The 25,379-nt window shown below is 34.2% G+C and overlaps 3 protein-coding genes, 1 non-coding gene and 2 pseudogenes across 5 annotated transcripts; 2 read left to right on the top strand and 4 right to left on the bottom strand.

Moving 5' to 3' along the window:
- Window positions 1-4,361: 4,361 nt before the first annotated feature.
- LOC7486362 (dihydroorotate dehydrogenase (quinone), mitochondrial) lies at window positions 4,362-9,717 on the bottom strand. Its single transcript, XM_002306338.4, has 11 exons — window positions 9,323-9,717; window positions 8,558-8,640; window positions 7,895-8,218; window positions 7,431-7,686; window positions 7,102-7,182; window positions 6,903-7,010; window positions 6,788-6,817; window positions 5,815-5,952; window positions 5,283-5,320; window positions 5,082-5,181; window positions 4,362-4,811 (listed from the first exon to the last, which is right to left on the bottom strand). The coding sequence occupies exons 1-11, from the start codon at window positions 9,461-9,463 to the stop codon at window positions 4,737-4,739; spliced, it is 1,374 nt and encodes a 457-aa protein (XP_002306374.1). The 5' UTR covers window positions 9,464-9,717; the 3' UTR covers window positions 4,362-4,736.
- Window positions 9,718-11,453: 1,736 nt separating this feature from the next.
- Window positions 11,454-14,613, top strand: LOC7486361 (superoxide dismutase [Fe] 3, chloroplastic). The gene is made up of 8 exons (XM_002307118.4): window positions 11,454-11,678; window positions 11,785-11,874; window positions 12,045-12,236; window positions 12,836-13,007; window positions 13,719-13,792; window positions 13,880-13,906; window positions 13,996-14,019; window positions 14,100-14,613. The coding sequence occupies exons 1-8, from the start codon at window positions 11,457-11,459 to the stop codon at window positions 14,223-14,225; spliced, it is 927 nt and encodes a 308-aa protein (XP_002307154.4). The 5' UTR covers window positions 11,454-11,456; the 3' UTR covers window positions 14,226-14,613.
- Window positions 14,614-16,633: 2,020 nt separating this feature from the next.
- LOC7477153 (protein-S-isoprenylcysteine O-methyltransferase A) lies at window positions 16,634-18,264 on the top strand. Of its 2 annotated transcripts, none has more exons than XM_024600925.2 (2): window positions 16,634-16,804; window positions 17,147-18,264. In XM_024600925.2, exon 2 carries the CDS (start codon window positions 17,335-17,337, stop codon window positions 17,926-17,928), a length of 594 nt encoding a protein of 197 aa, XP_024456693.1. In that variant the 5' UTR covers window positions 16,634-16,804; window positions 17,147-17,334; the 3' UTR covers window positions 17,929-18,264. The 2 variants fall into 2 exon arrangements, with proteins under 2 accessions (XP_024456693.1, XP_002307153.1); XM_002307117.4 differs by having other exon boundaries at window positions 16,636-16,804; window positions 17,235-18,264.
- LOC7477152 (peroxidase 51-like) lies at window positions 18,237-19,581 on the bottom strand (annotated as a pseudogene).
- A 480-nt stretch (window positions 19,582-20,061) lies between these two features.
- On the bottom strand, window positions 20,062-20,134 carry TRNAK-CUU (transfer RNA lysine (anticodon CUU)). Its single transcript has one exon. It is a non-coding gene; the product is annotated as a tRNA-Lys (tRNA).
- Window positions 20,135-20,496: 362 nt separating this feature from the next.
- Window positions 20,497-22,464, bottom strand: LOC7486360 (peroxidase 65-like; annotated as a pseudogene).
- Between the last annotated feature and the right edge of the window lie 2,915 nt (window positions 22,465-25,379).

Genomic DNA, 25,379 nt, shown 5'->3' with positions numbered 1-25,379 from the left:
CATGTCCTGATCTTCAACACCTCTTTCTTTATGGGAATTTCTTTTCTCTTCTCCTTTATCGTGTTTCTTTTTTAGCCTATATTTTCAACATCCTTTTTCTGTATCTGTATAGTCACCATGTCAGCAAGATGGACGCGCCCGGCGTGATCCCATTTGAAGTGGCAAAAGGTTAGGCTGGCACTTGAGAGGGAGGGAAGAACATTTATTTAAAAGCAAAGCCCCGCTGGCCAAGACGAAGACTTTAGTGTTAAGAAATCTATTACCAAAGAAACCTAGGACTGGAGCAGGAAACTGACAGAGTAGCTTTTTGTCTGATTATTAAAATTGGGTTAATGGTGTATTGATCCATCTATTCCTAACTTTGTCTCTATTTGGTCCTCTTTCTTTTATTTGCTTCAATTTCATCCTTCTATTTAATCTGCTCTTTATTTTATTAACATTTGGTCCTTCGTCAATGACAACGCAGAATCATGCCCTTAAGGGCAACATATGACATCAATTGACCTGCAAAATTCCAAGCATATAAGAGTTTAAGTTGTTACGATAGTAGCTTACTGTTGTAATGAAAGAGCAGCTTAGATATAGGAGAATGGTGCAAAGCTGCAAGTATCATCTGATTTACAACAGATCTAAACTGCTGTGTGGCTTTGCTCTCGTGAATTCTTTATTAAAAGTAGGATATCTTCAGTCCGTTCTTCCTCACAATATCAGACTGGCCCAGCCTGAACAGTCTCTTGGGGCACCAGCAACTATCACTACTGTCTTCTCACCAGCTAAGTTAGTCAGTGCCACCGTTGCTTCTGGCTCAGTCCCTGATGAGGCTTCTACCAAGAAAATATGAGTAAAGTGACCAGCAGGTTTTCCTTTCGTTAAGCAGTCGTAAGCTACTGAAGAAAGTAGACAACATGACTCTGAATTTCCGGAGTTCTTGAAGCGACGGACAAAACATTAACAAAAACTTAAAAGATTTGGAGAGTCCCGTGATCCTTTGTTTTCTTTAGATATTTAATTTTTTAAACGTTTATGTTTTTCCAATTACATCCTTGTAAATAGGATGAAATATCTCATAATTTATTTTGAATAAATTTCTATAAGTTTCTTAAGATACAAGAGAAAGATACCGGTACCATTAAATTAATGTTTGATTTTACAAGATAAATTATATTTTTCATATTTTATTGATGAAAAAAACTTCGAAAGAATAAATTTGATAAAAATAAAAAAACAATCATGCAACTTTCTTTTCTGTTGTGTTATCAACCCTTTTAAAAAAAAATTACCTTTATTTTTTTTTTTTATCAAAACATCATTTTCTTTATATACCAGTTTCTGAGTTAGAAAGAGGATTATTTAAAAATAATAAAAAAGAAAGAAAATGTTTGGTTAGCCAAAAAATCTTATAATGTCAAGTTTGTTTTCTCGATTTGAGCTCAATGGCGATGATGTTTCCTTGTAAACATGCCGAAAAAAATATAGAAATAGTTCCTTTTTTTTTTTTTAATTCTCTTCATCTTCACTTTTTGAAGTGATTTTAGGGTACTGTTTGGAGATTGAGAATGAGTTTATTAAGGTTCTTATGATATTTTGAGATACTTTTTAGATGAAAATAAGTCTAAAATAGAATTTTAGGGTCCAGATACTTGGAATATGATTTTTTTAATTATAAGAGTTTATTGTTAACTAGTCAATTAAATGATAGGATAACTATCGCAACAAGAGACGTGTCACGCGTTAGAAAAGAATTGGAGAAAATAAAAAATCAGGCCCACAAGCATCGTTTGCTAGGCCTGCATACTAGGCCTGTTGTGTTATCAACTTTTAATTATGTTGGTTTAACTGAAGTTAAACAAGGTAAATCCAAGAAATCGTTATATTAATATTTTTTAAAAAAATATTTTATCTTGAAATTTTTGTTATTTTATCCTAAAGTTTTATCAATCATTTGAATTGTCTATAAACTTGTCAAGTTGATAAGCCATTTAATTGAATATTTTAATTTGTGTTTATTTCCAATCTTCACAGCTTGGTTTATAGTTAACGTTAACAAGTAAAAAATAAACTAACATTCATTTGCATACATGATACTCCATCTATTTTATTTAAACTAACAAATCAAATTTTGAATTCATAATTATTATTTTAAATTTTATAAGAAGCTGCTTCGATTGCTTGGTAAGCCTTTTTAATACAAACAGTGCTAAATGGGAAGCTGATATCATATGCACGGGTGGGATGACGCTGCAGAAGAAAATCTCCACCAAATTCAACCACTAAGCGAGTGCTCCACAGCGATGGATAATACCCTGCTGTGAAAGTAAAAATATGAGATATATATATATATATATATATATATATATATACACACACACAAATCGACCGAGTTTCACAAAGAAGTTCACGAACCAGTACTTTGATTGTCTACCGCATTAGGGCTCGATGTTTCAGGAGGCTAAAACCTGATATGGCTCGGTTTTTCGAACAGAAGAAATGGCCTCTTCTTACGAGATGAGTCAATCTCAATTCTCAACAGCTACAAAGGTTTTATCATCTTTCTTGCTCTTAACTCTCCTTGAAGGCACTGGAATTGAAAGCCTCCCAAAATACCCTGTCCCAAGACCAAACATATCGTGTTCCAACATTTGATGAATTACTTGACCCTGAACCTGAAAACAGCCCGTGTGAAGCTTCATCGTCATTACCACCTTCATGTTCATCACCACAACAACAAAGTACAAACCTCAAGATTTCATGAAAAACAAATATATTTTGATCCACTTTTTCTAAAGATTTTTCATAAAAGAAAGAAAGAAAGAAAAGAACACAAAAATTTAGTGAGCAAAGTGGATGAAAGAAGAAGAAACAAGGACTGAAGTGTAAAAAGAAAAAAAAGAAGGAAGGCACGATGTTGTGGGGTGAGTAGGAAGGCATTGGGAGTGGGATGAGTAGGAAACCATGATACGACAAAGTTAAAAGGGAGAAACTCGAGCAGCCATGGTTGGCGGGGGGAGAAAGAAAAAAGCAACAGACAACATTGCCCAACTTTTTACCTAAACTTCCTGATAACTTGAGATAACCTCAGAATAATTTCACAAAAAACCTCCTTCATATGAACCTTGAACAGACCTGAAGACACAGTAGCTGCTGCAATAAGCTTCTCCAGGACAGAATCTGTGCACCAGCTCTTCACTCCCATGAATCACGACTTTCCACTATTCTAAAAAATTCCAAGATTTTCCCAAGGTTTCTTCACATCTATTCCAACATCCCAAACAAATTCCATCCCAAAATTCCTTAACAACAGGCTTGAACAGATGTGAAAACAGAAGCTCGGGCTGCAGACCGTCTCCAGGGAGACAGCAGCACGCCTTCGGTTTTCCAATTCCGAAATTTGCCCAAACCTACTCTAAAGACTACCAGATTTTACAAGAATATCTCAAACACATCCACATTCATCTCAGTCAGATTTCAGCTAAAAAGAAAATCATGAAACCCTTGAACTAGCATCAACACAGAAGCCTTGATAGTGAATGTTCCTGGTGACAGCAACAGTATCTCTTTTTTTTGCCAACTCCAAAACCAGTCCAAACGATATCTAAATATCACCAAATTTGGACCAAAGGTACATCATTTCACACTCAATACATAGTAGCAAACCTATTCCCATTTGGATGCAGGAAAGAAGCTCAAACAGGAGCTGACGCGACGCAACTGCTTCTTCGAAGTTCCAACAACTTTCGGCCCTCCTTACAGCCTCCCTGGAAGGTTGATTTCAAACCCAAATAAATTTTTGAATATATTAATGAATCTTTGAGATAATGGGTTGAATATTAGTGTTGATTTTCAATATAGTACAAAAATTAACTTTTAACTTAATTTTTTTATTCAATGATAAAGATTATTTTTAAACTAGTTTATGTCACTTGAGACTAAACTCCTTTTTAAGTGGTCAATCATACCAAAGCACTCCCACATCAACCCAATCCATTAAGAATTTAATAAAAAAAATTAAGCGCTAGCTTCAAGGTTTGAACCCAAATTCATAAAAGAAAGCATGTCTTCAATCACCACATTATAATTCAAAAGTTATTTTCATAAATAATTTACAATAAAAAATGATTTTAAATAAATAAAAAAATTCATGATAAAAACATTCAAAGCAAGTTTCTTAAAAAAAAAAGATGGTATAAATTAAAATTTCTAAGTTAAAAGTTAAGGAATTCTAACTTCTAATTTAATCAAAAGTTAAAAAACAATTTAAAGAAACCATATCAAATGTAACTTAATCTTCATATATATGCATATATAAGAAACTACATGAATATCTTTACCATAAAATCGATGGATAAATAACTCAACTCATCTTGAAATCTGGCAAGTGCATTGGACCAATTGGCGATAGGCTAGCACATCTTAAAATTTATATTAGGAAAAAGTGTATTCTGTACGATAGCAAAACTCACAACCCTCTTTCCTGGAATTTCTATTTCCCTCCAAACTTGTTCTTATTGTACAGAAAACATCAGAAAAAGGGACTGGGGATTTTGCAGGGGAGAACTGAGATAAAACAAAACTGTAGCGACTAGTTAATAGAGTAAAGATTGCTCAACAAACGAAATAAATATAGAGCTGAGATCTCCATATGTTTTATGTTCGTTCTTTCCATTTGTTTCTGTTATGGTGTATTGCCTGCATGCTGCGACAGTCTTCTCTCTCATTGTTGAAAAACCTGGGATACACTACCTATAATCTGCACCAACTGCCTCCGAGATGGACTTGAAACCATCCCTTTCTAAGCACTCGGCCAGCTCAGCCTGCAAGAAGGCCCGGCTATTATATTGCATTTGGAAACAATTTGTAACAATTTCCTATGTTATAATTATTACTCTTGTATTTCTGATTCATTAATCATAAATGCAACCATCTCCCAAAAGGATGCTTTGCTATGAACATAAGCTCTATGCAAAAGTCATTCAGAATCCAATAGAGAAAAAAAAAGTGCATTTTCCATAAAATAGAAAACATTTTATTTTCTAGATGTTGCCTTCAGGCGCCCACAATGCAGAAACAGATTGCAACGTTACCTTTATTCGAGGAATTAGGGCAGGTCCGCCGTAGGCAAATCCTGTATAAAGCTGAACAAGAGTTGCTCCAGCTCTTACTTTTTTGTATGCATCCTCACCACTGAGTTGACAGCAAGTAATTTAAGTTCAGATAATGAATTTGTGAAGCAGTCATCATGTTAATGACAGTAACGAATTTAAGATGCATTCTTTAGATTTTACCTGAAAACACCCCCACAGCCTATCAAAGGAATCTTTCCCTGGAATGAGACAAAATATGCACGCTCAACAAATAACCCGTGACAATATGAACTAATAGCAAAAAAGAACTAATACATGATTCAGCCAAACAGTGTAAGATAGCATGTTTTACAGAAAATATAACCATGTTATTCAATTATCAGGGAAAATAACTATAAAATGGTTATACATAAAATCCAATAGTACAACGGACAGCAGAATAAAAAAGGGTTTTACTAGATAACATGAAACGAGGGGAGGAAAGCAATCATGGGAAAACAAGCATCTGACCATGGGGTAAATTAGGGTGTCTATAGAGGATTGTCTATTAAAAAGGAAGAAAATGAGCCGGATTACATTGGAAATTATGATACAATACAAAGCATATGATAATTGGACCTTTTCTTTTAGAACTACCATTTTGAACCTGGCAGCGCGGCAGTTGAGAGCTATGGAGAACACTGAGGATGCGTTTGAATTTAATTTAAAATTATCATAAGAACAGCCAACATACCCTTGTCAAAATAAACATCTCCTTTAAGATATTGGTAGACAGATTGAGGAGAGGTTTCCCACTCAAGCCACCAGTTTCCTCGGCCACTGGGGATTTGTTTACAGAATCTGGTCTTGAAATGGTTGTATTTGATATAATCTATCCCAAGAGAAGAAGCTAAAATCAGCATTGATTAGAGAGTAACATGACTGTGTGGACATAATGCCCTTATTCTGCAGTGAGTTGTGTGTGTGTGTGTAGGCATACATCATTATTGCAACTTCATCCACAAAAATCATATTACTGCTATTACTGGACAGCATGAAAGCATCATCTTCTTCTCTACAAAAACCAAATTAACAAAATACGACTGATTGGAGAAATATATTTTAAATTTACTCCAATCATTAAACCAAGAATATGATAAAAAAAAGAAAAAAAAGAATAACTAACAGGCTATTATATTTTGTTCGTTTTTAGGCTGCACTTGCAACTATATGTAGACAGATAGTTTAGTTTTAGTTATGAGAAGTTTTCAATATAGATATCGTAATGTGATGTGATCTAATTGCATGATATCAACTTCCGCAACTACAATTAATCCCTCCATTACCTTCAAGCCTAACCACAACAGGAATATAAAAGGAACATATCCAGGTGAAAAATCACATTCCACCACATAGTAAATGGGTTGGAGCCAGGGATATTGCTAATACCAAGGACACACACTAGAGTCATGCATTACAGTAGAACATGTGATGTCCATAGGTATTTAATTAAATTAAAACAATTGGAACCACTAAATTACTGTTTCATGCAAGTAACCCAGGGACTACACCATCCACCATACCTGTAACCAGGTCATTAATTAATTTTAAAAAATTAATCAGAAAAGCTTCATTCATCTGACAAGTAACCAAAGTTCTGAACACCAAAACATGAATGTCCTGCTAAAAGTGAAGCAGATGGAGTTCTTGACGGGAATAAAACATACCAGACCATCCAAGCGGAGTGCAAGAGCAACCTACACAAAATCACAAACAGGGAACTATAAGAGTGATGCATGTGGAAGTGGAGAACAGAGATGAAAAATAGGAGCGGTTACACACTGCTGCAATGTCTTCAAGGTCTTCCTTTGACAAGTCAGGTGCAATTTTCACAAGCAATGGAGGAGGACCCTCCTCACCCCATTGCATTTCATCACGAGCAGCTTGGACCTAAATGAAAAGCCAAAAAAAGAAAGAAAAAAGTTTAACTCAGCATCACACTATTTCAAGAGAAGTGCGAGTCAGGCATAAGCATCCACACCTTCTTAACAAGGTCCTTCAACTGCTTTCTTCCCTGAAGCATACGCAATCCAGGAGTATTGGGTGATGACACATTAATTACCTATACAAGACAAAGGAACACCAAATCACATTAAACAGAATTCAATTCCTCTTAGCCTGTCATGTGTTTGACTAGATAAAAGAGTCATGCTATTGGCACTCCATCTTTCATCTTTCATTTCCACAGTATACATACAAGTGTGAGGAAAATAAAGCTAGATGGAGCGTCAATAGACCACCCTAGTAAATTGTGTCAATAACGTATACAAGAAACAGAAGAAAAAAGAATGAAAAGAAAGAAAGTTCTACCAAGTAATCAGAATATTGGGATAATGAATGAACCCCTTGTACATAATCTGCAGCAGCATCTTCACTTGTTTTGTTCTTCCCCAGATTGACCCCGAGAATGCCAGGGCCAGCTTTGCCTCCGTGTTTGACATCATTGTTCGAGGTAGATGAAGCGCTTGAAGTTTCATCCAACTTCCGTTTCCCATGTTGTGCACCCAATCGCTTTGCAACAGCTACAATGCCTTCACTATTAAATCCACAACGATTGATAATTGCACTGGCACAAACACCAAGCAATCATATAAATCAGTGTTGAAGCACTTCTCAAGAAACCAATGTAAAATCATACAAAACACATTTTTGAAGTCCATAATATAAAAAAGGGGTCTGTTTCCCATTCCCAAGCATTAAAGACTCAAACTTTCACTAATACAAGCATCTTCTACCACTACTATAAGTGCAGGAAAGAATAACTGTATTCTCACCCTTCCTGGCGCAATCTAAAAATTCGTGGCTTTGGATTACCCTCTTGTGGAACAGGGGTAACAGAGCCGACTTCTACAAAGCCAAAACCTAACCCGAGCAAGCCATCAATAGCCTCAGCATTTTTATCAAAGCCAGCAGCTAGACCAATAGGGTTGGAGAATTTCCTTCCCCAAACTTCCAGTCCTAAAACTGATGGATCAGGCCTCTTCTCCCTCGGAACCCAACCACGAGCAGCAGCTGAGACAGCAAGCTTATGAGCAAACTCAGCATCTAGAAGAGCAAAAAATGGATTCACGAGTTTCGTTGCATTGAATAGCCAACCGCTGCAATAATATTCTATGCAGAATAAGTTGAAATCCTAGAATAAACACAAGTATACAAGGGTAAATTCAAAATTGAACTCGTACTGTAAGTGATTCATGAGATTGTCTAATCATCTAAATTTATCCAGAGCTATAAAAGCATTAAAGAATTTAAACAAAGTGTAATTATCAGAATGTATCATGATATGTATCCAAATTCTTTCACCACATGAACCTGTCATTCTTGTTCATGGCACATTTATGTTTACATCAGTAATCTGGAATCAGTGTACCAATATGTATGTAACAAGTTCAAATGTGGATTAAGAAAATGTCTTGTCAGAGTTTCAAATGAAGTACCAGAAAGTTGCTTCATCCACTGTACTAACATAAGCTCCTCCAGCTATAACCAGTCCTATGGTCGCACCTGTTAACAACCTCCCCTATAGTGGAAAACAAAAGGAGATTTACACTTCAGAATCGGACAGAAACATTTCTGTTCATGAATCTCACTGGAGCTCAATAGGAAATTTGTGCAATATGAACAACAAAAAACAGGCGCCAAAAGCCACTAATATTCGTTACTGCATGCTAAAGCAGCATACTAAAGAGACTTATAACATCAACAAAAATGGAAAATTGGCAAAAGGAATGGATTTACGCAAAAGGTTTGCAGGGAAAACAAACAGAACAACAAGCATTAATTCATTCAATAAACAAGAATTTATTAATATCACAAAAAATCTGTGTGTCCAATGGCACTTTATCCTCGAGTATCACAACATCAATCACTGCAGCATATTGAAACGGTAATTTAACAACTAAAAAGCCTCCTGCTTTGAGTCTTGCAGCATAAAACCATAACAGAATATTAAAAAAATGAAACTATAATCTCAAAACAAAACCTCAACTTAGACCCTAAGAATATCTACATTCACACGTTCATCAATGATTAAAACCCAAAAAAACAATAAAACAAAAGCTCAACTGAACCAAACCAGTTCTGAAAAACCTTAATACAACCAAAAACACTAAAACAATCCGAAAAGAACCCATTTTTTCTATCAATCGAATCTCTCATACTATAACCAGAAATGTTAAAAAAGATTAAAAAAAAAAAGTTACCTTCTTTGAGAAATGAGGAATTTTAGGAGCAGTTTCTGATGAAGAAGAAGACGAGAAATGTCTAACACTACTAACAGGAGTTGAAGTAACCCTTTTGAGCAAAAAATCTTTAAGTAACCTTCTTGAAGCCCTTGAAGCCATAAATCGAGAATCACTCACAACTTTGCAAAATTTCTAAAGAATCTTACTTTCTATGAGCACCACCAAAAAAGGACAAAAGAAGTTGAATAAAAAGAAAGAGAAGGCAAAAGGAGAGAAAAGAAGAGAAGGATTTTGTGGTGTTTTGGTTTTAGAGGTGGAGAAAGTGAGGTTACGAGAGGTTTTAGCAGAGAGAGAGAGAGAGAGAGGCTGCGTTTTGGTTTGATGGGTGTGGTTTTAAGCATAAACCCTTTTTACTCGCGCTTTTAATAGTGGGGGTGTCCTTCAATATAATAATTTTATTCTTCGTTTTAACCACGAAAATTAATTTTAAACGAAAAATAATGAAAAAATTGGAAGTCAACTTTCCTTTGGTTATAATATGGAAAAGTCGTCTGTGACAATTCAGCAAACTAAGCTTCATAATATATTCTTACATTTTGTTAATTTAAACTAATCTAATTGAATTATAAGTAATAAAGTCTCTACCTATATGATAAATTTGTCCCAAAATTGTTACAATTTAATGTATCAAATGCGGTAAATATAAGATAAATTTGGAAACTTTTTTTTTTCTCATAAGAATTGATTTGTCAAATTGACACAAACACAAAGTAATAGGGTTAAATTGAATTATTAAATCAAAATAAATTATGAAATTCAATTCTTAACCGATTTAATATAATGATGATAAATGATGAAATTTAAAAAAATAACATAAAAATAATTCTTGTTAAGCATAATTATCAAGTCATGAAGCTGAATTAACCTAATAAAAAACATACAAAATAAATTATGAAATTTAATTTTTAATTGAGTTAATGTTGAATAATAAAATTAAAAAAAATTTTGGTTTTTTTTGCATTGTAATATTATTAAGCTTGGATTTACAAATTACTAAGTTTAATACGCTTCTCATGGAAATGTTCTGCAGCTCATTAATCAAAGGTGACGTTAAATTTGAGCTCTTGGATGATTCTTTTTAAGGTTTTCAATATGCTTGATAGACCAGACAAAGCAGCCTGGGGGGGCATGATGTCTGCATTCGTACATGAAGGATATGATTGTGAAGCTTATGATCACTCAACATGCTGACAGAAGCTGGTGAGAAACCTGATGGATTCATTCTGGGCAGCATCTTAAACATCTGTGCTGGTACTGTGGCTTATTGTCGAACCAAATCTGTTCATTCACTGATTCTCAGATTGAAGTTTGAAGGACATGCAATCATATCTTATTGATTTGTAAAATTTCATCCCACAATAACAAGCAAGTTCTCATTAGTACAGATACTATGACGCAGTTGTTATGGAAGAGAAAATAACTGTAGATCATAAATCTCAGATTCATGATTCTCTCCATTAGCATAATCATCAAGTTTCCTGAAAAAGATCGTGACCTATGACACGGTTGAGCTCGCCTGGAAGCTATCCAATCCAATTCTTTTTTTTTTTTTTTTTTTTTAGTATAGTTGATAGTGTAATAGTATTTATTTTTTAAAATGATTTTTACTTGAAAATATATTAAAATAATATTTTTATTTTATTTTTAACTTTAATGTTTTGATGTAAAATATTAAAAAATTTATTAATTTAAAATTAAAATAATTCAAAAACACTCCCAACCATCCGTAATCTTATCTCCCACTAAAAAAAATTACTATTAGACAACAAATAAGAGCCGAATGTAAAACCCTGTCTCTTTCTCCACAGTAAGAAAAAAGATAGGGCAAGAGGTTTGCTCCCTTTGTGGTCTCATGTTCAAGCCCTGTGGTTGCTCATATGATGGCCACTGGAAGCTTACATGGTCGTTAACTTCAGGGCCCGTGGGATTAATAGAGGTGCGCACAAGCTGACCCGGATACCCACGTTAAACTAAAAAAAAAAGGGAAATAAATAGGGCAAATTTGAAAATTGAGATCTTTTGACTTAAATGGGCCCTGGGCTACAAAGTCACCAAAACAATAAATGAGCCCAAAAGAACCAAACCTAAAGCCATGAAATCTTTTTCTCAAAACCAGTTCAATCCAACACTTCCATCACTGTACCAAGTGAAAAATTGTTCAAAAATAACAGGGCAAGAAAGAGTGGATTGCACAACAAAGATGGGTTGTTTTAGTTATAATCTTTTCTCTTCTTCTCCATCTTGTCAAGTTCCAGTGACAGGCAGCTTTGCTTGCCAATTCAAGACGACTCCTTACAAGCAACTCCCTACTTTGGTTTGTTGCTCTGTTCTTGTTTCTTTTCCACTAACTAATATGTTTTGCTTGCTCCGTGTTCAATTACTTCACTCATGAATGCCCTTTTGGATCTTTGTCTTTTCAGTTTAAGCAGAAAAAGAAGCATTTTAATGGGTGCCAAAGAGCTTCAAGAGTTGTCTCTTACTATGCCTTGAAGACCCCTCCTTATAAACTTGTCAGTGATCTTTTTTCTCCTTCAACTTGAAGAGTTTCAATTCAAAAGGAACGGTTTTTACTTATTTTATATGTTTTTTGAAGAAATGGGGATTGAATTAGATAAATAAGAACTCTTTTTGGATAAGAAATGGATTGTGTGAATTCTTTTTTTTTTTTTTTTACTTTTAGGATGCTTTAGAACCTTATATGAGTAAGAGGACAGTAGAGGTGCATTGGAAAGAACATCACGGTGCCTATGTGGAAGGATTGAATAAAGCATTAGCGAAAAGTGATATACTTTATGGCTATACTCTGGATGACCTTGTCAAGGTGACATATAACAATGGCAACCCTTCGCCTGATTTCAACAATGCTGCCCAGGTAATGTACAAGGTTTTGTAGCGTGTTGTCATAAATCTTGAATGATTTATCATTGAAACTGAATTTATCTATACTAGCTTGTGGTTAGAAGAGTCTTCAAAGTATAGGCGGAACTTGTCATTTGAGGTTATTACCTCTAACCTTTTGAGTTTAATTTCTTGGAAAATTCAGAATGTATTCTAATATTGATTTTCTTATACAAAAGCTTGTGTACAATGTGTTGTTGGTCTTTTTCACAAGAAAGTACTGAAACAAGTTCTCCTTTTTCCCTTAATTAAGATTTTTTGCAATGTTCATAACATTTAGAATAAAGATTTAATTTTCAGCATCCAGCTAGACTTGTCATTTGTTTTTTATGGATGACGAGTCTTGATCGTAAAATGGGTGCCTTGGTGATTCTTTTTCTACTGTAGCGTTCTGATATAAATTTGCTGCTTATTTTGTGTAGTCATATTTTGATTGGAAGCCTGAACTTGTCTTCTGGCTGATTCTATGCATATGTAGCTTCTTCGGTTCATTTTCAAGCACAATTCTTGTTACCAAAATAAAAGGTTTGCAAGACTCTAATTAAAAGCTAACATCTGATCCTCCAATTGCAGGTCTGGAATCATGATTTTTTTTGGGAATCTATGCAACCAGGAGGAGGAGACATGCCAGAACTTGGCATGCTTGAGCAGATTGAAAAGGATTTTGGTTCCTTTACAAATTTCAGAAACAAGTTTGCAGAAACAGCTCTTACACTATTTGGCTCTGGCTGGGTTTGGCTTGTCTGTATGTCCTTCCTTCAGTTAATTTGCTTTTAAACCTTGAATTGAATCTTTTGGAGTTGTTGATTTAGAATTCACTCATTTTGAAACTGTCTTCAAGATAGAGTAGTTTCATAGTGGTAACAAGAAGGTATTTGGATTTTTATCAAATCAAAAAATTTGTGGTGTAAAATTCAACATTTGAGAGATGTTCTGCATTCATGTTTCGACTTGAAACCTTCCATTTCCTTGAAAGGCTATCTGAAGAGGAATTCTGATGATACAAGGGGGTGAGAGGAATGCACCAAAATTGTTCTCTTCTTACTTTACTTCAACATAATTGCATTATTTGCATTTTAGCGTGCAGCAGAGTACTGAATAGTTATTAGTTTGTGAGCAATGTAGCATAAATTTCATTTTGGTTGTTGCCAGGTATTATGCTCCTTTCAGTTCTGAGTATTATTTAGCATATCACATTCCAAAGAAAACCACTTATTGTGTGTGTGTGCGCACATGTGCATCTGCATACACATACATACATGCTTAAATATATACATATAAACACACAAAAAAATTTGTTTTAGATGTTTGTGTTTGTTCCAGCGAAAGGAGCAGATAGAAAGCAAAACTTGTTCATTTTGCTTATCATTATGATCTTCTTTTTTTGTTTTTTGGCAATCTATCGTTTTACCAACCATTTCCTTTTTTTCCCCCTCTTTGTGTAATTTGTTTGCAGTGAAGAGAGAAGAACCACGTCTGGAAGTAGTTAAAACACTGAATGCAGTTACGCCAATTGTATGGGGTGACATTGTATGTCAATCTCTATGACATAACATATTTGATTTTCTTATCTTTAATTGCACTAGTCATCTTCTTCTTTTTTTTTTCCTTTCGCAGCCTATCATCAACTTGGATATGTGGGAGGTAAGTTTATAATCTCTCTTTCTAACACACATACTGATGGTTCTAACATTTTAAGCTGTTTATAACTCTTTTGTTTGCATGTCTTGCAGCATGCTTACTATCTTGACTACAAGGTATGCACCATCAATTGGCATCCTCTTTCCTCCATCATGAGTTTTTTTCTTGTATTGATCACGGGGCATTCTTTGAACAGAATGACAAAGAGAATTATGTCAATGCATTTATGGACCACCTTGTATCTTGGAACATGGCGATGGCACGCATGGCCCGTGCAGAGGCATTCGTGAATCTAGGTGAACCCAAAATTCCTATTGCTTAACATTTGACCCAGGAACTATGATTCAGCAGTATCTGGTGGCTTCCAAGTGACTGTGGGTCAGAGGTGATCCGTTCAAGACATTGAAGAGAGATAACTTCCAAGTGACTGCAGGTCAGAAGCGATTCATTTGAGACATTGAAGGTAGAAATGCAGTCATGTTGGAGTAAAGAGATTAGTTCTCGCGTTACATTAGTTCAGTCCTTCATTTTTGTTTTGTTACACAAACAGATGCCCTGATGTTTTTTGGGGATTCCCAGGAATCAGATTAGTTACAGAAGATGAGGAAATGTAGTAGTAAACTAATTGGTTCTCCTTTGTCATTGGTAATTATATAAATGACCTTAATGTTGAAATTGAGGACATATTATAATGAATTTGTTCTGACTAATTAGTATGGTTAGCACCAGAAGCACCTTGGCAGCTAATTAGTATGGTTACATTATGGCTTTTGGAAATTGTACTCCTGTGATATAAATGGAATGCCAACAAATAGCACTTATTTATCTTGAAGCATTTCCTCCTCCTCTTTTCCGGTCAACTTGATTAATATTTCAGTTCTTTCTCCCCTTTTGCTTATTCTTTTTCTTCCTTGAAGCGGATTTGTATGTGCACTCATCAGGGAAATAGACAACAAAAACAATTGTGAAATTGAATAATAGATAGATGATAACACCAGAAAAATTAAGATTTTTGCCTTATATTTATTTACAATCTAAACTCTTAAAATAGATAAATTGTATTAACTGTCTCTGTATATAAAAACAAATAAGGAAACAAATTAACAATTAACAAAAATAAAAAACTATGTCTCGTGACTTAATTTGGATTAGAATAGTAAAATTATAGTTTTGTCATTTGCAAAAAATCAAATATTTTTTTTAAAGGGTAAATAAGTTTTTTCATGGGTTCATTTGTCATTCTTAAATTGTTTGGGGATAACATTGTTTTTTTGTAATTTTTAGAATAGTTAAATTACTATTTTTCCCTTAAAAGTACAAAAAATATATTGTCGTAGGTCTGGGGGCTTTTTAGGAATTTATTTTTCCATGAACAATGTATAGACTAAATTGCTCTTAACATAAAGAAAACTTAACATTGGCTTCAAGGGTTTATTCATAATTTCATAATGGTTTTTTCATAATACTCATTTGGTACGAGGGGCAATTTGGTCCTTTGATAAATACAAAAAAAATTATTGGCATGTGAGTGAGATGCGTCAGCGAATAAGCTGCCCCACCATGTTTGAGTGGCGCATGCGGTGGCTTACTGTGGTAAAAAATATCCTTTGATATTTTATGAATCATCACAGCAGAGACTATCGCCCTAGATGGCACGCATGGTGTGATTCTCTCCAGTTTGGTCGTGATTGGCTTTTTATTCTTTTTTATTTTGTTTTCTCTCCTCCTCAAATTTCATGTCTGGCTTTGCAAAATTTTACAGCAATCCTTAGATTTGTTATTTCTTAAGATTTGGAGTTTGGTCGTGATTGGCTTTTTATTCTTTTTTATTTTGTTTTCTCTCCTCCTCAAATTTCATGTCTGGCTTTGCAAAATTTTACAGCAATCCTTAGATTTGTTATTCCTTAAGATTTGGTATATATTGTTTTAATTGCTATTTTTTTTTTGAATTAGTTTATAGAATTGAAATTTGTTTTCAATTTCATCCTCCTCAGGATTTTTATATGTCATATTTGGTTATTTTAAACTCATTTTTTAAAGTTTCATCCTTCAATTTGATTTAATTAGAAATTAGTCTCCGTTATTTCTTATTTATTTTTTTGTTTTTTATAGGATTTTTAACTAATTTTTAAAATTACCTTGGTTATCTCAAGCTTTTTTTATTTTTTTTCTTCATTAATTTTTTTAATCATATTATTAAATTAACTTGGCTTACTTGATCCAGTGAGGTCAATGACATGAGTCATAATTTTTTATTTTAGAAAAACATTGATATCACTTAGGCATTTTTTTTGTATGTTAGAAACAATTTGGTCCGACTCATAGAATTGCATAAACCACCAATTTATATTTACTCGAATCATTTACTTGGGTTTTTTTTAAATTTAATGTTTTTCTTTTACTTTTAATATTTTGTTTATTATAATTGAACTTTCTAATTTATTTTAATTTAGATTTTATAGAATTATCACGCTTTGATAACTAAATCACGATTTCACGGTTTAAATATAATTAGCTTAAATCAATCTAATTTATCATCTGCTCATTATTTTTTTTAAAAAAATACATTTTTTAATATATCATTATATCAAAAAAATTTCCAGTAAACATCAGATTTTTTACTTACCAGTATCTTCACATCTGTTTTAAGTTATAAAAGAATATTTCGACCCGAGTGTAGCGGAACAAAAACTCTAGGAGTTCCAAACAACAGCATCACAAATTCACGAAACGGAAGTAAATATAGTCCTTTTTCAGTAATAGAATATTTCTCTTTCTTTTTCCATAAAACTTGTTAAAATGGTTTCACTTTTATCAAGAGTTATCAAATATTAATCTCTCTCTCGCCCATCTCCTCTCTCTCTCAATCCAACCAGCAGAACTCGATATCAATTTCAAGAGGTGAGAACTCTCTCTTTAAACTCTTAAAGATTCAAGCTTTGATGTTCTTTTTGTACATTTAAGGCTCTAACTAATATTTAAGTATTCTCTTGATAACCCTTTTGGCATGTGTGATTTCAAGCTGTTTTTAATGCTGGGTTTTCTTTTTCTTTATCAATTATGTTGTGTATATGGTTAAAGGAATCGACTTTTCCATCATTGTAATATGTTTAGTATAATATATGATATACCTTAATGTATAATCTTTTCTGTTTCTGGGACTTTGATTGTACTATGTTGATAATAACCATCAAATCTTGATAAATTTAGAAACAAATTTAGAAGCCCTTTATTGTTTTTCAGAGAAAGATGTTATTGTTGAAGCAAATTTTGGGTGATAGGAAGCCTGAGGTTTCAGGATTAATGATGTCTAGCTGCTGTCCCTTTTCAGGTTTAAAGTTATTTTTACAGTCACTGCCTTTAGCACATTAGTGTGGAGACAAGTTTGAGTGTCACAAGGGACTGAAATTGGCTCTCTTTGATCTAACAAAATGACAGAAATTTTTGGATATACGGCTTGCAGACAGTTATCCCAGATGATTCTGGCTGTTTTCTTTTTTCATGGTTCTGAATACGTTTTAGCGGCTGCTATTCATGGGAGATCAAAAGTTAGTCTTAGTTCACTTTTGATCAGCAAAGCTTATGTGTTTGCGATGATGTTTTCATTGCTCGAATATGTCGTTGAGATTGCTTTATTTCCTGGGTTGAAGGAATATTGGTGGGTAAGCAATTTAGGTCTCGTGATGGTTACAATTGGAGAGATTATTCGGAAACTAGCGATTATAACAGCTGGACTAGCATTCACGCATCTGATTAAGGTTTATCATGAGGAGCACCATAATTTGATTACTCATGGAATCTATAGGTTTTTTCGCCATCCATCATATACTGGTTTTTTAATCTGGTCAGTTGGCACTCAGATAATGTTATGTAATCCCATATCGACAATTGGATTTGCAATTGTTGTCTGGCGCTTCTTTTCTCAACGGATACCGTACGAAGAGTTTTTCTTGAGGCAGTTTTTTGGGTCGAAGTATGAGGAATATGCTTTGCGAACTCCTTCTGGGGTTCCTTTTGTGAAGTGAAATCTTATGGTGTCTGCACAAACAGTTGAACTCATTTGGTGCACTCATCTTGCTTCATGAAGATAGCTTCAGAAAAGTTCCAGTGATGCTTTGTTGAAGAGAGATGGAACTTCTTTGAAGCTGAACTGATCATCCCAATGAGCTTAAATTTGCCGTTACTACATTAGGTGGTAAAGCTGACGCTGATTTCTTGTTGTCAATCCATTTAAAATTTCCAAATTCATTGGAATGGGATAATTTTTGTTCTTTGATCCTATACCAAGACTGTAAGTCTGTAATCTTGCGTATGCTTTAAACAATGATATTTTTATTTATATGCTCATTTGAAATTATTCACTTGCTGTCATTTATGTTATAGGATTTAATGCCAAAGTTACAGAACAAACCCATACATGGTCTGCTTGTTGGCAATAGAGTAAACACTGTTATTATTAAATGATCCACAATCTTGCCTGATCTCTCCCTCGTTCCCTGTTTTAACCCCAGTAATACCTAACCTGATCGTGGCTGTGATAAAGTGACTGTAAAATAGCTCTTGATAGTTGGTCATTAAATTCACATACACCTGAGTTCTTGGGTCCGAAGCCAACCGATCCGTTCCTAGCAAGCCAAAGCCCTTCTGAAGACTATGGTAAATGGCGTTGTCTAATTCAATGCTGTCGGATCATTTGACGCAAGAACAGTTGGATCAAAATTCTCTTCAGGAAATGTTTCACGAAATTCTTTAGCATGGTTTTGGTTCATGTTTGGGTCAACGTCAAATGACAGGCTGCAGCTATAAATTCTGGACATAACTCCTAGCAGCGAGAGGCACCGACCGAGTGGGCTTCCATGTCGAGGATAGATAACCCTTTGGATTGGAAGAGTGAGGTTACTTGAGAGACTGTCATTCGCGTGAAGAATGTTTCCCGCCACTCTTGAAGCCTCAGAGACAAGGCCATCTGGCCCATCTCTTCTTCCCATTTGCACTTCAAACCTAAGGGGCTCTTAGCTGAGTAGTGCACGAATATCGAGTTAGGATTGTAGACAAACTTCAAACCTAAGGTAATTTTCTTAGCTCTTACCATTGTAACTGTCTCTTGTAACAATTGCCAAGACATCTGCACAAGTAACCACTCTTGGACAATGTGATTCAACAGCTTTCTTGGCTAAAAAAATAGCAAGTAAAAAACATTTCCAGATAAAGACAGGTTTATTTCTGCATCCCTTTCTAATTTTACAGTGTTGCTTGATCACTGATGCATCACAACCCTCCATGAAACAACCAAAGATGATGTTAACAGAAATCTTGAAATTTATCAAAGATTGAAAGTGGAAAGCTGAAAAGAAACTGAATAGATTATGAGCAGAAAATTGAAGGAGTCTAACCTCAACAAAGCAGTCTTGGGAGAAGATTCGTAGAGCGCCAGCAGCAGACTCAGGAGCTTCTGAAAACTTGTAAGCAACTACATCAAAGATGTGACCATCCTTTGCAATGTATGTTGGGGCCAAGGCAAACCTGGGAAAGAAATTGAAGAACCAAAAACAAGGCTTTAGCCATAGTGACTTGGAAGTTTTAAAAGATAAAATACTCTTCACATCAAAATGTTTATATACTAGCAGAAGGTTGGACACCTAAGACTAGTTTCCTTGTAAGAACTCTCAACTTGCCTCTCTTTTGGCTTCAAGCAATTTGATCTCTATGTCATGAGGGGTGGAAAATGAGTTCGAGATGAAATGAAGTGTATTGTCTTTAACCAAAATGAGCATATCAATCCCAATCAAATTTAAAATTCTAATTACTTTTTTAAATGAAAAAAATTTTTTTTAAAAAAATAATTTTTGATATCAGCACATTAAAATTATAAAAAAATAATTTGAAATAAAAAAAAATTCAAACAATTTTAAAAAACGCTTTTTTGATCACAGAAACAAAAATATTCTTATTAAGCAAAAAAAACATTGTTGGTCACTAAATAACAAATGTTTAGACTACTGTTATTGCAAAAAAAAAAAAAAACACAAACATAAAAGTTTAGTGACACAAGAAATGGCATTGTCAAGAATTGCCTTGTTTTGTCTCTTGAATAGAGGTGTCTTTGTTCTTCGAGTTTTTAAAATGAAAATTACGTAGAGGATAAATGAAAATCAAAACGCCCACCGTGGGGTTCGAACCCACGACCACAAGGTTAAGAGCCTTGCGCTCTACCAACTGAGCTAGACGGGCTTGTTGTTGAGCGTTACATTTGTTTTCATTAAGTCTCTTGTTTTTAAACCTAGGCCAGCAAAAACTTGTTTAGCCATTTGTGTAACGAAAAGGGTTGGGGCTGTCCACATGAAGGCCGAGTCAGGCAACTTTTGTGCTGTGAATTTATCTTGGGATGAGATGCTGTCATCTATTTTTTTTATATAACACATGGATGAGGACTTCAATTAATATGTCTTTTCCAAATATTTTCTCGCCAAATGGATGCAGGATACCATCCAAATAGCCTGCCCGTCCAGCTATCATGGGACGAAACATTGTCTAGGAACTTGGAGATTGGGATTGTATTAAAATAGAAACATCTTACAACATAGAAGAATGTCATAATGTGAATTGACATATCCTATTTAACTTCCAAGAAGAAAGATAGCAGTGACTCTTGCAATTGATCATTGAAGGAGTCAGAGTGTCTTCTAACCTCGCCATCACTCCCTGCCTTAACTCCAATTTGATACAACTTTATCATGATTGCAACAAAGGAACTCGAGTTAGTAGGTCCAAACCCAACATTTGGTCAGTTGCCAGCCACCCAAGAACTTTTTTAAGGTTTTGTTGATAAGCATTGTAAGAGTTAAATGGGGTTGGTACATCACTAAGGGTAACCACAGTAGGATCAAGATGTTTCTTAGGACGAGGACCACGAAGGGTCAGTGCATGTTCTTGGTTCATTGTTGGTCTATGTCGAATGTGCTGTTGTAGCCATAATTAAATTCTTCGCATGAATTCCTTGCACTGTGAGAAACCTATGGTGTGTCCACCTGATAAGGCCATCATGTCTAGAATAGATACGCCTTTGGATTTGTAGAGTGAGATTAGTTGAGGGATGGCTTGTTCTCTTGAGGATGGATCCCATCCACCCTTGAAGCCTTGGTAAATGGATATATTGGAAATATTTTTGCAAAAATACATGGAGAATGAGGATAGTTTTACCAAGTTAACCAAGTCTCTAGTGGCAATGGCCATAGCAATAGCACAAGAGACAATGCCAGGGCATTGCAACTCCGAAGCTCTCTTGGCTCGCAAGAAGACATCATAGCCATCTCCTGTCAGTGACAGATTTATTTCTGCATCGCTATCCGCTGAGGCCTAGTGCATTTGGTCCTCTAGCAGTGCAAGGAACCAGGATCAAAAGGAAAAAAATGGGTTGCAGAAAGAACTGACAATTGAACTTTATCCATCAAGAAGTGATGTATAACGTGAAGGAAATCAATTATGATTCTCTTAACAAGTTATCATATTATATAGTAGCTAGCTTGTCAAGTTGAGTCTCTTGAATCTGATAGAGTACTCTTGTTTATTGCACCAATGATGTATGGCTGCTGTGGCATCTGATGCCATAGTAAAATCCAAATAGAGAGATAGTTGAGACAACAAGAAAAGCCAAGCTACCCAGCTTTAGTTTTGTTTCTGTACCCTCAAGAAAACCAGTGATAAAAGAGTTGTTTGGCTTTTCTTTCTGGTTTTCGTGGAGCTTCTCTTTAAAATATGAATTCCAAGTCCATTTTATGTACAATCTAATTGGTACTACAACTCTTAACTACAGTTTGATCCCCGCAATAAAGAGAAATCAATGAGTTGTTTGGCTTTACTTTCTATAGTTTCTACTAGCATCAACTTCAATTTCTTCTTAAACTTCGAGGTGTTGATCTAGCGGTATTTAGCTAAGGGTTTGAGGGGTTTGTTTCCTTCAATATTTCAAGTTTGAATCTTACTAGCATTAAAGTTTTTGAAGATATTGGCTACGAACATAACTTTTATAAAACTAGTTCTAAACTATAAGAACTAATTAATCTGATGCATGTAAACTGATCATTTTTAAGAGGAATATCATGATGATGTTACCATTTACGTTGTTGCAAGCTTTAGTAAAAAATGTGAGAAATAGAATACTGAGGTTTTTCAATTAAATACTGAAGATTTATATACCTATATTGAGTAATGAAAATTGATTTGTTTTCCTTAATAGTCACCTTCAAATTCCGAAGGTGTGTACAGACTGATTGCTGATAATATATGATTTAATCCAGTCTAAAAAAGGTGAAGGTCTACAGTTCAGAATGACGGCTTGCTTTATCCTCAACGTGAAGGCTTTTTTGGGATCTGGACAAGGCTTGACATGTGAACTGACAAAAGGACACATGATGGATTTTGCACCTATCGATCGAGCTGGCATTCCCATTTTCCAGAAAGAGATATGATCAAGGGAAAAATTCAGAAACCTGATGGCTTTCTTCTAAAACATATCGTTCGTTTTGTACTTTTTGACAAGAACATGCCTTGCCTAGCCCCATGCCTCTGGTTGTGGCCAGTTCCCAGTACCTCCTTGTTTGATTTTTATAAAATAATTATAGAAGAAGAAAGAAAAGCTATGACATTATTGATAAAGCATGATCTAATCGGACTTTATCTGTTTCTGCTTGGAGCTTTGTTTCCATACTTCTACTGTCATCCTGATCTCCACTAAGGTTAGTCATCCACTAGTCAAATGATCTTTGTTTCGTCTTCGCGGGAGGGATAATTTCTTTTTTTATCTAAAAATCAAATATACAGGTGTTGTTAAATTTTTTTTACACTGAAAAAAAGTGTAATGATGATTTAAAAAATTAATGATTATATATAAAAATAAAACGAGAATCATATATATTAATAAATATATAAAAAAAGTTATTAATGTAACAATACGTGTGAGATTTCAAGTTAATTTTAACATGATAAAAAAATAAGATAATATTACGAGTATATTTTATGATATCATGATTTTCTCAATTAAAAAAAGTAAAAACGATGTTTACACTAAACACAATGAATATTAAAATGTATGAACCAAAAAACTGAGAAAGAGATGTTAATGCTAGTTAAATTATAAAATAAAAAAAATAATCATTTCGGCAAAAGTAAAAGATAGATAAGTATGATATTATCCTCAACTTTTTTTCTTTAATGTACATGCTTTTTTTATATCTTAAAGGGTTTTTTTTTCATACAAAGAATAAATATTTTTTAATTTTATAAACACTTCATGAAAATAAAGTTTATTTATATTAAAAAATTATAAATAATCTTTTTGAAACATTAAATACATTCAAAATAATTAAAAAAAACAATTGTTATTTAAAAAACAAAAGAAAACCTAAAAATAAGAGAGAGGAGATATTAATTTAAATATAAATTAAAAAAATATAAAAGTGTATACATTAAACAAAAAAAAAAGAATAATTTTTTATATATATAAAGCAAAGAGACAAGGCGTTGCAGGGTCTTGCAAGCAAGGCCCATGCGCCTACTTTCCTGTAAATTTTATACATTCGTGTAGGCAATTAAAAAGATGAAGGATTAAAATAAACTTTTCTCGTAAATTTTAAGACTACCACCTACTTTCCTTGTTTTCTTCACATTGGTTTTCTAAATTTTAATCATGTCCTTCATCAATAAATTGGAAGCAATTTACCTTCAATCTAGACACAAAAGGACCAAATAGTCTAAGAAAAAAGTTTAATAATCAAAATAAAAACAAAATATATAATGTTAATGCATAGTGCAACACATGTTTTTGTTAATGTATTCGAGTCGCTCATTATCTTAATTAGATCCAACTATCCAAACCCACAAGTTTATTTATTTATTTATTTATTAAATTAATTCTCATGAGTAATTATTTTATAAACAGATAAGTGTTACATGCAGGCTTCTTCTGACACTAATAAGCATGGTGCTAACGTCAGGTGGAGCAGGCGATCACTTGATCATGGCAGCAAACATGCAATGCGCTAGTGGGCCATGCGCTGTAACCCATTACAAGAAACCCTTAATCTAAACCTTACTTTTTAAGGTCAGAACTGTGGGCCCTGAGGCTAGCTTTTGCCTGTCTCCAACATGGCGAAGATAGAAAAGCCCATGACCCATGCATAGTTTCTTCTTCTGGCTTCCCTGTTGAGAAGCTTTTAGAAACGAAGAGACTGCTCGAAGACCTAATGGAGGCCATTTTATGTTTTTAAAGTTTTTTTTGTTAACAAGTCTTTATCAAATACTAAAAGGGCACTTCCTCTGATCCTCTCTGCTGTGCCAAGGCCTCTTTAATTATTGAAGATGGTATGGTCTTCTCACACACACACTTTCTTTTCGCGTCCACTGCAGTACTGCCATGGGAGGGAGCTGCGAACACATGGGGGCATTATGGTTGCTCCTGCCTTTTGGGTTCTTGGTATTACTCTCCCTGGTCCCTGGCTTTTGGATTAAGCTTGCCTCTAATGCGGTAGGGGGCCAATTAATTCTCAAAAGTTGCCACTGTTAACATCAAGTTATCATGCTTCGATTACAATCCAGATAGCTGCATTCAGACTCAATCTTTCTTGTCATCATAATCTTTCGGATACGGTCTGATTTTCTCTCAATGAATGCCTACTTAACATTAGATTTCTCATTACATTGGTGAAAAAAACTTGTTAGAGTAGCTGTTTCGAAAGTAATGCCATCTTTTACGTGTCAACTCTCGAGATCCAGACACCTCTAATGTTGATATGTAGCCTAACACCATTGGACTGGCCATGGTGCTTAAGTTCCAATATAGCTTTTTTTTTTTTTTTTCTTGTCTAAACCCTACTATTTTAAAGTCTACTGGACCTCGAATAATCCGATCGACCTGTGTCTGCCTATTAAGAGATAAAACTCTCTCGGCGATGACGTACTCCATTCATAAGGCTCGAACTCAAGATCTTATTTAGGATATTGTATTTGAGATTGTGGTAGTAATGACGGTTTAAAGTGTTTTTCATTTAAAAATGCATTAAAATTTTATTTTTAAAAAAATTAATTTTGACATCAGCACGTCAAAACAAAAAAAAAACATAAAAAAAATTTATTTTAAACAAAAAAAATTAAAATTTAAAAGAACATACATTATACTTCCAAACATACTTTAAAAAAAAACGAGCATCAAATCACTTTAAGCAACCACAGTCAACTAGGATGGTTATATGAGCTAGCACAAAAATCACTTTGAGGGATTTTTTATAAAAAGAAAAACTGGTGGTCGATCACACTTTTTGGTGAGTGCATGTAATGTGATATCACACCCACCTACAGAGATGATTAAAGCACATAAATTTTAGATGTCGAGGCACTTGGCAGTGTTGCTTAGCTTGATCATACTGATAAAATCCATCCAATCATTCCACAGTGATGAACTCTTTTATTTATTTGATTCATT

This window comes from Populus trichocarpa, chromosome 5, assembly GCF_000002775.5.
Source record: "Populus trichocarpa isolate Nisqually-1 chromosome 5, P.trichocarpa_v4.1, whole genome shotgun sequence".
NCBI classification, from domain to species: Eukaryota; Viridiplantae; Streptophyta; class Magnoliopsida; order Malpighiales; family Salicaceae; genus Populus; species Populus trichocarpa.
This window is presented reverse-complemented; position numbering and strand designations above follow the sequence as displayed.

Excerpts from the sequence above, each read along its gene's own strand:
- LOC7486362 (XM_002306338.4), bottom strand. The coding sequence starts at position 9,463 with ATGGCTTCAAGGGCTTCAAGAAGGTTACTTAAAGATTTTTTGCTCAAA. Across the intron at positions 7,011-7,101 it reads TGAAGGACCTTGTTAAGAAG|GTCCAAGCTGCTCGTGATGA; the intron begins GTGTGGATGCTT and ends CTTTTCATTTAG. Across the intron at positions 5,953-6,787 it reads CACTCCGCTTGGATGGTCTG|ATTATATCAAATACAACCAT; the intron begins GTATGTTTTATT and ends CTCTTGGGATAG.
- LOC7486361 (XM_002307118.4), top strand. The coding sequence starts at position 11,457 with ATGAAATCTTTTTCTCAAAACCAGTTCAATCCAACACTTCCATCACTG. Across the intron at positions 11,679-11,784 it reads ACAAGCAACTCCCTACTTTG|TTTAAGCAGAAAAAGAAGCA; the intron begins GTTTGTTGCTCT and ends TTGTCTTTTCAG. Across the intron at positions 13,907-13,995 it reads TCAACTTGGATATGTGGGAG|CATGCTTACTATCTTGACTA; the intron begins GTAAGTTTATAA and ends CATGTCTTGCAG.
- LOC7477153 (XM_024600925.2), top strand. The coding sequence starts at position 17,335 with ATGACAGAAATTTTTGGATATACGGCTTGCAGACAGTTATCCCAGATG.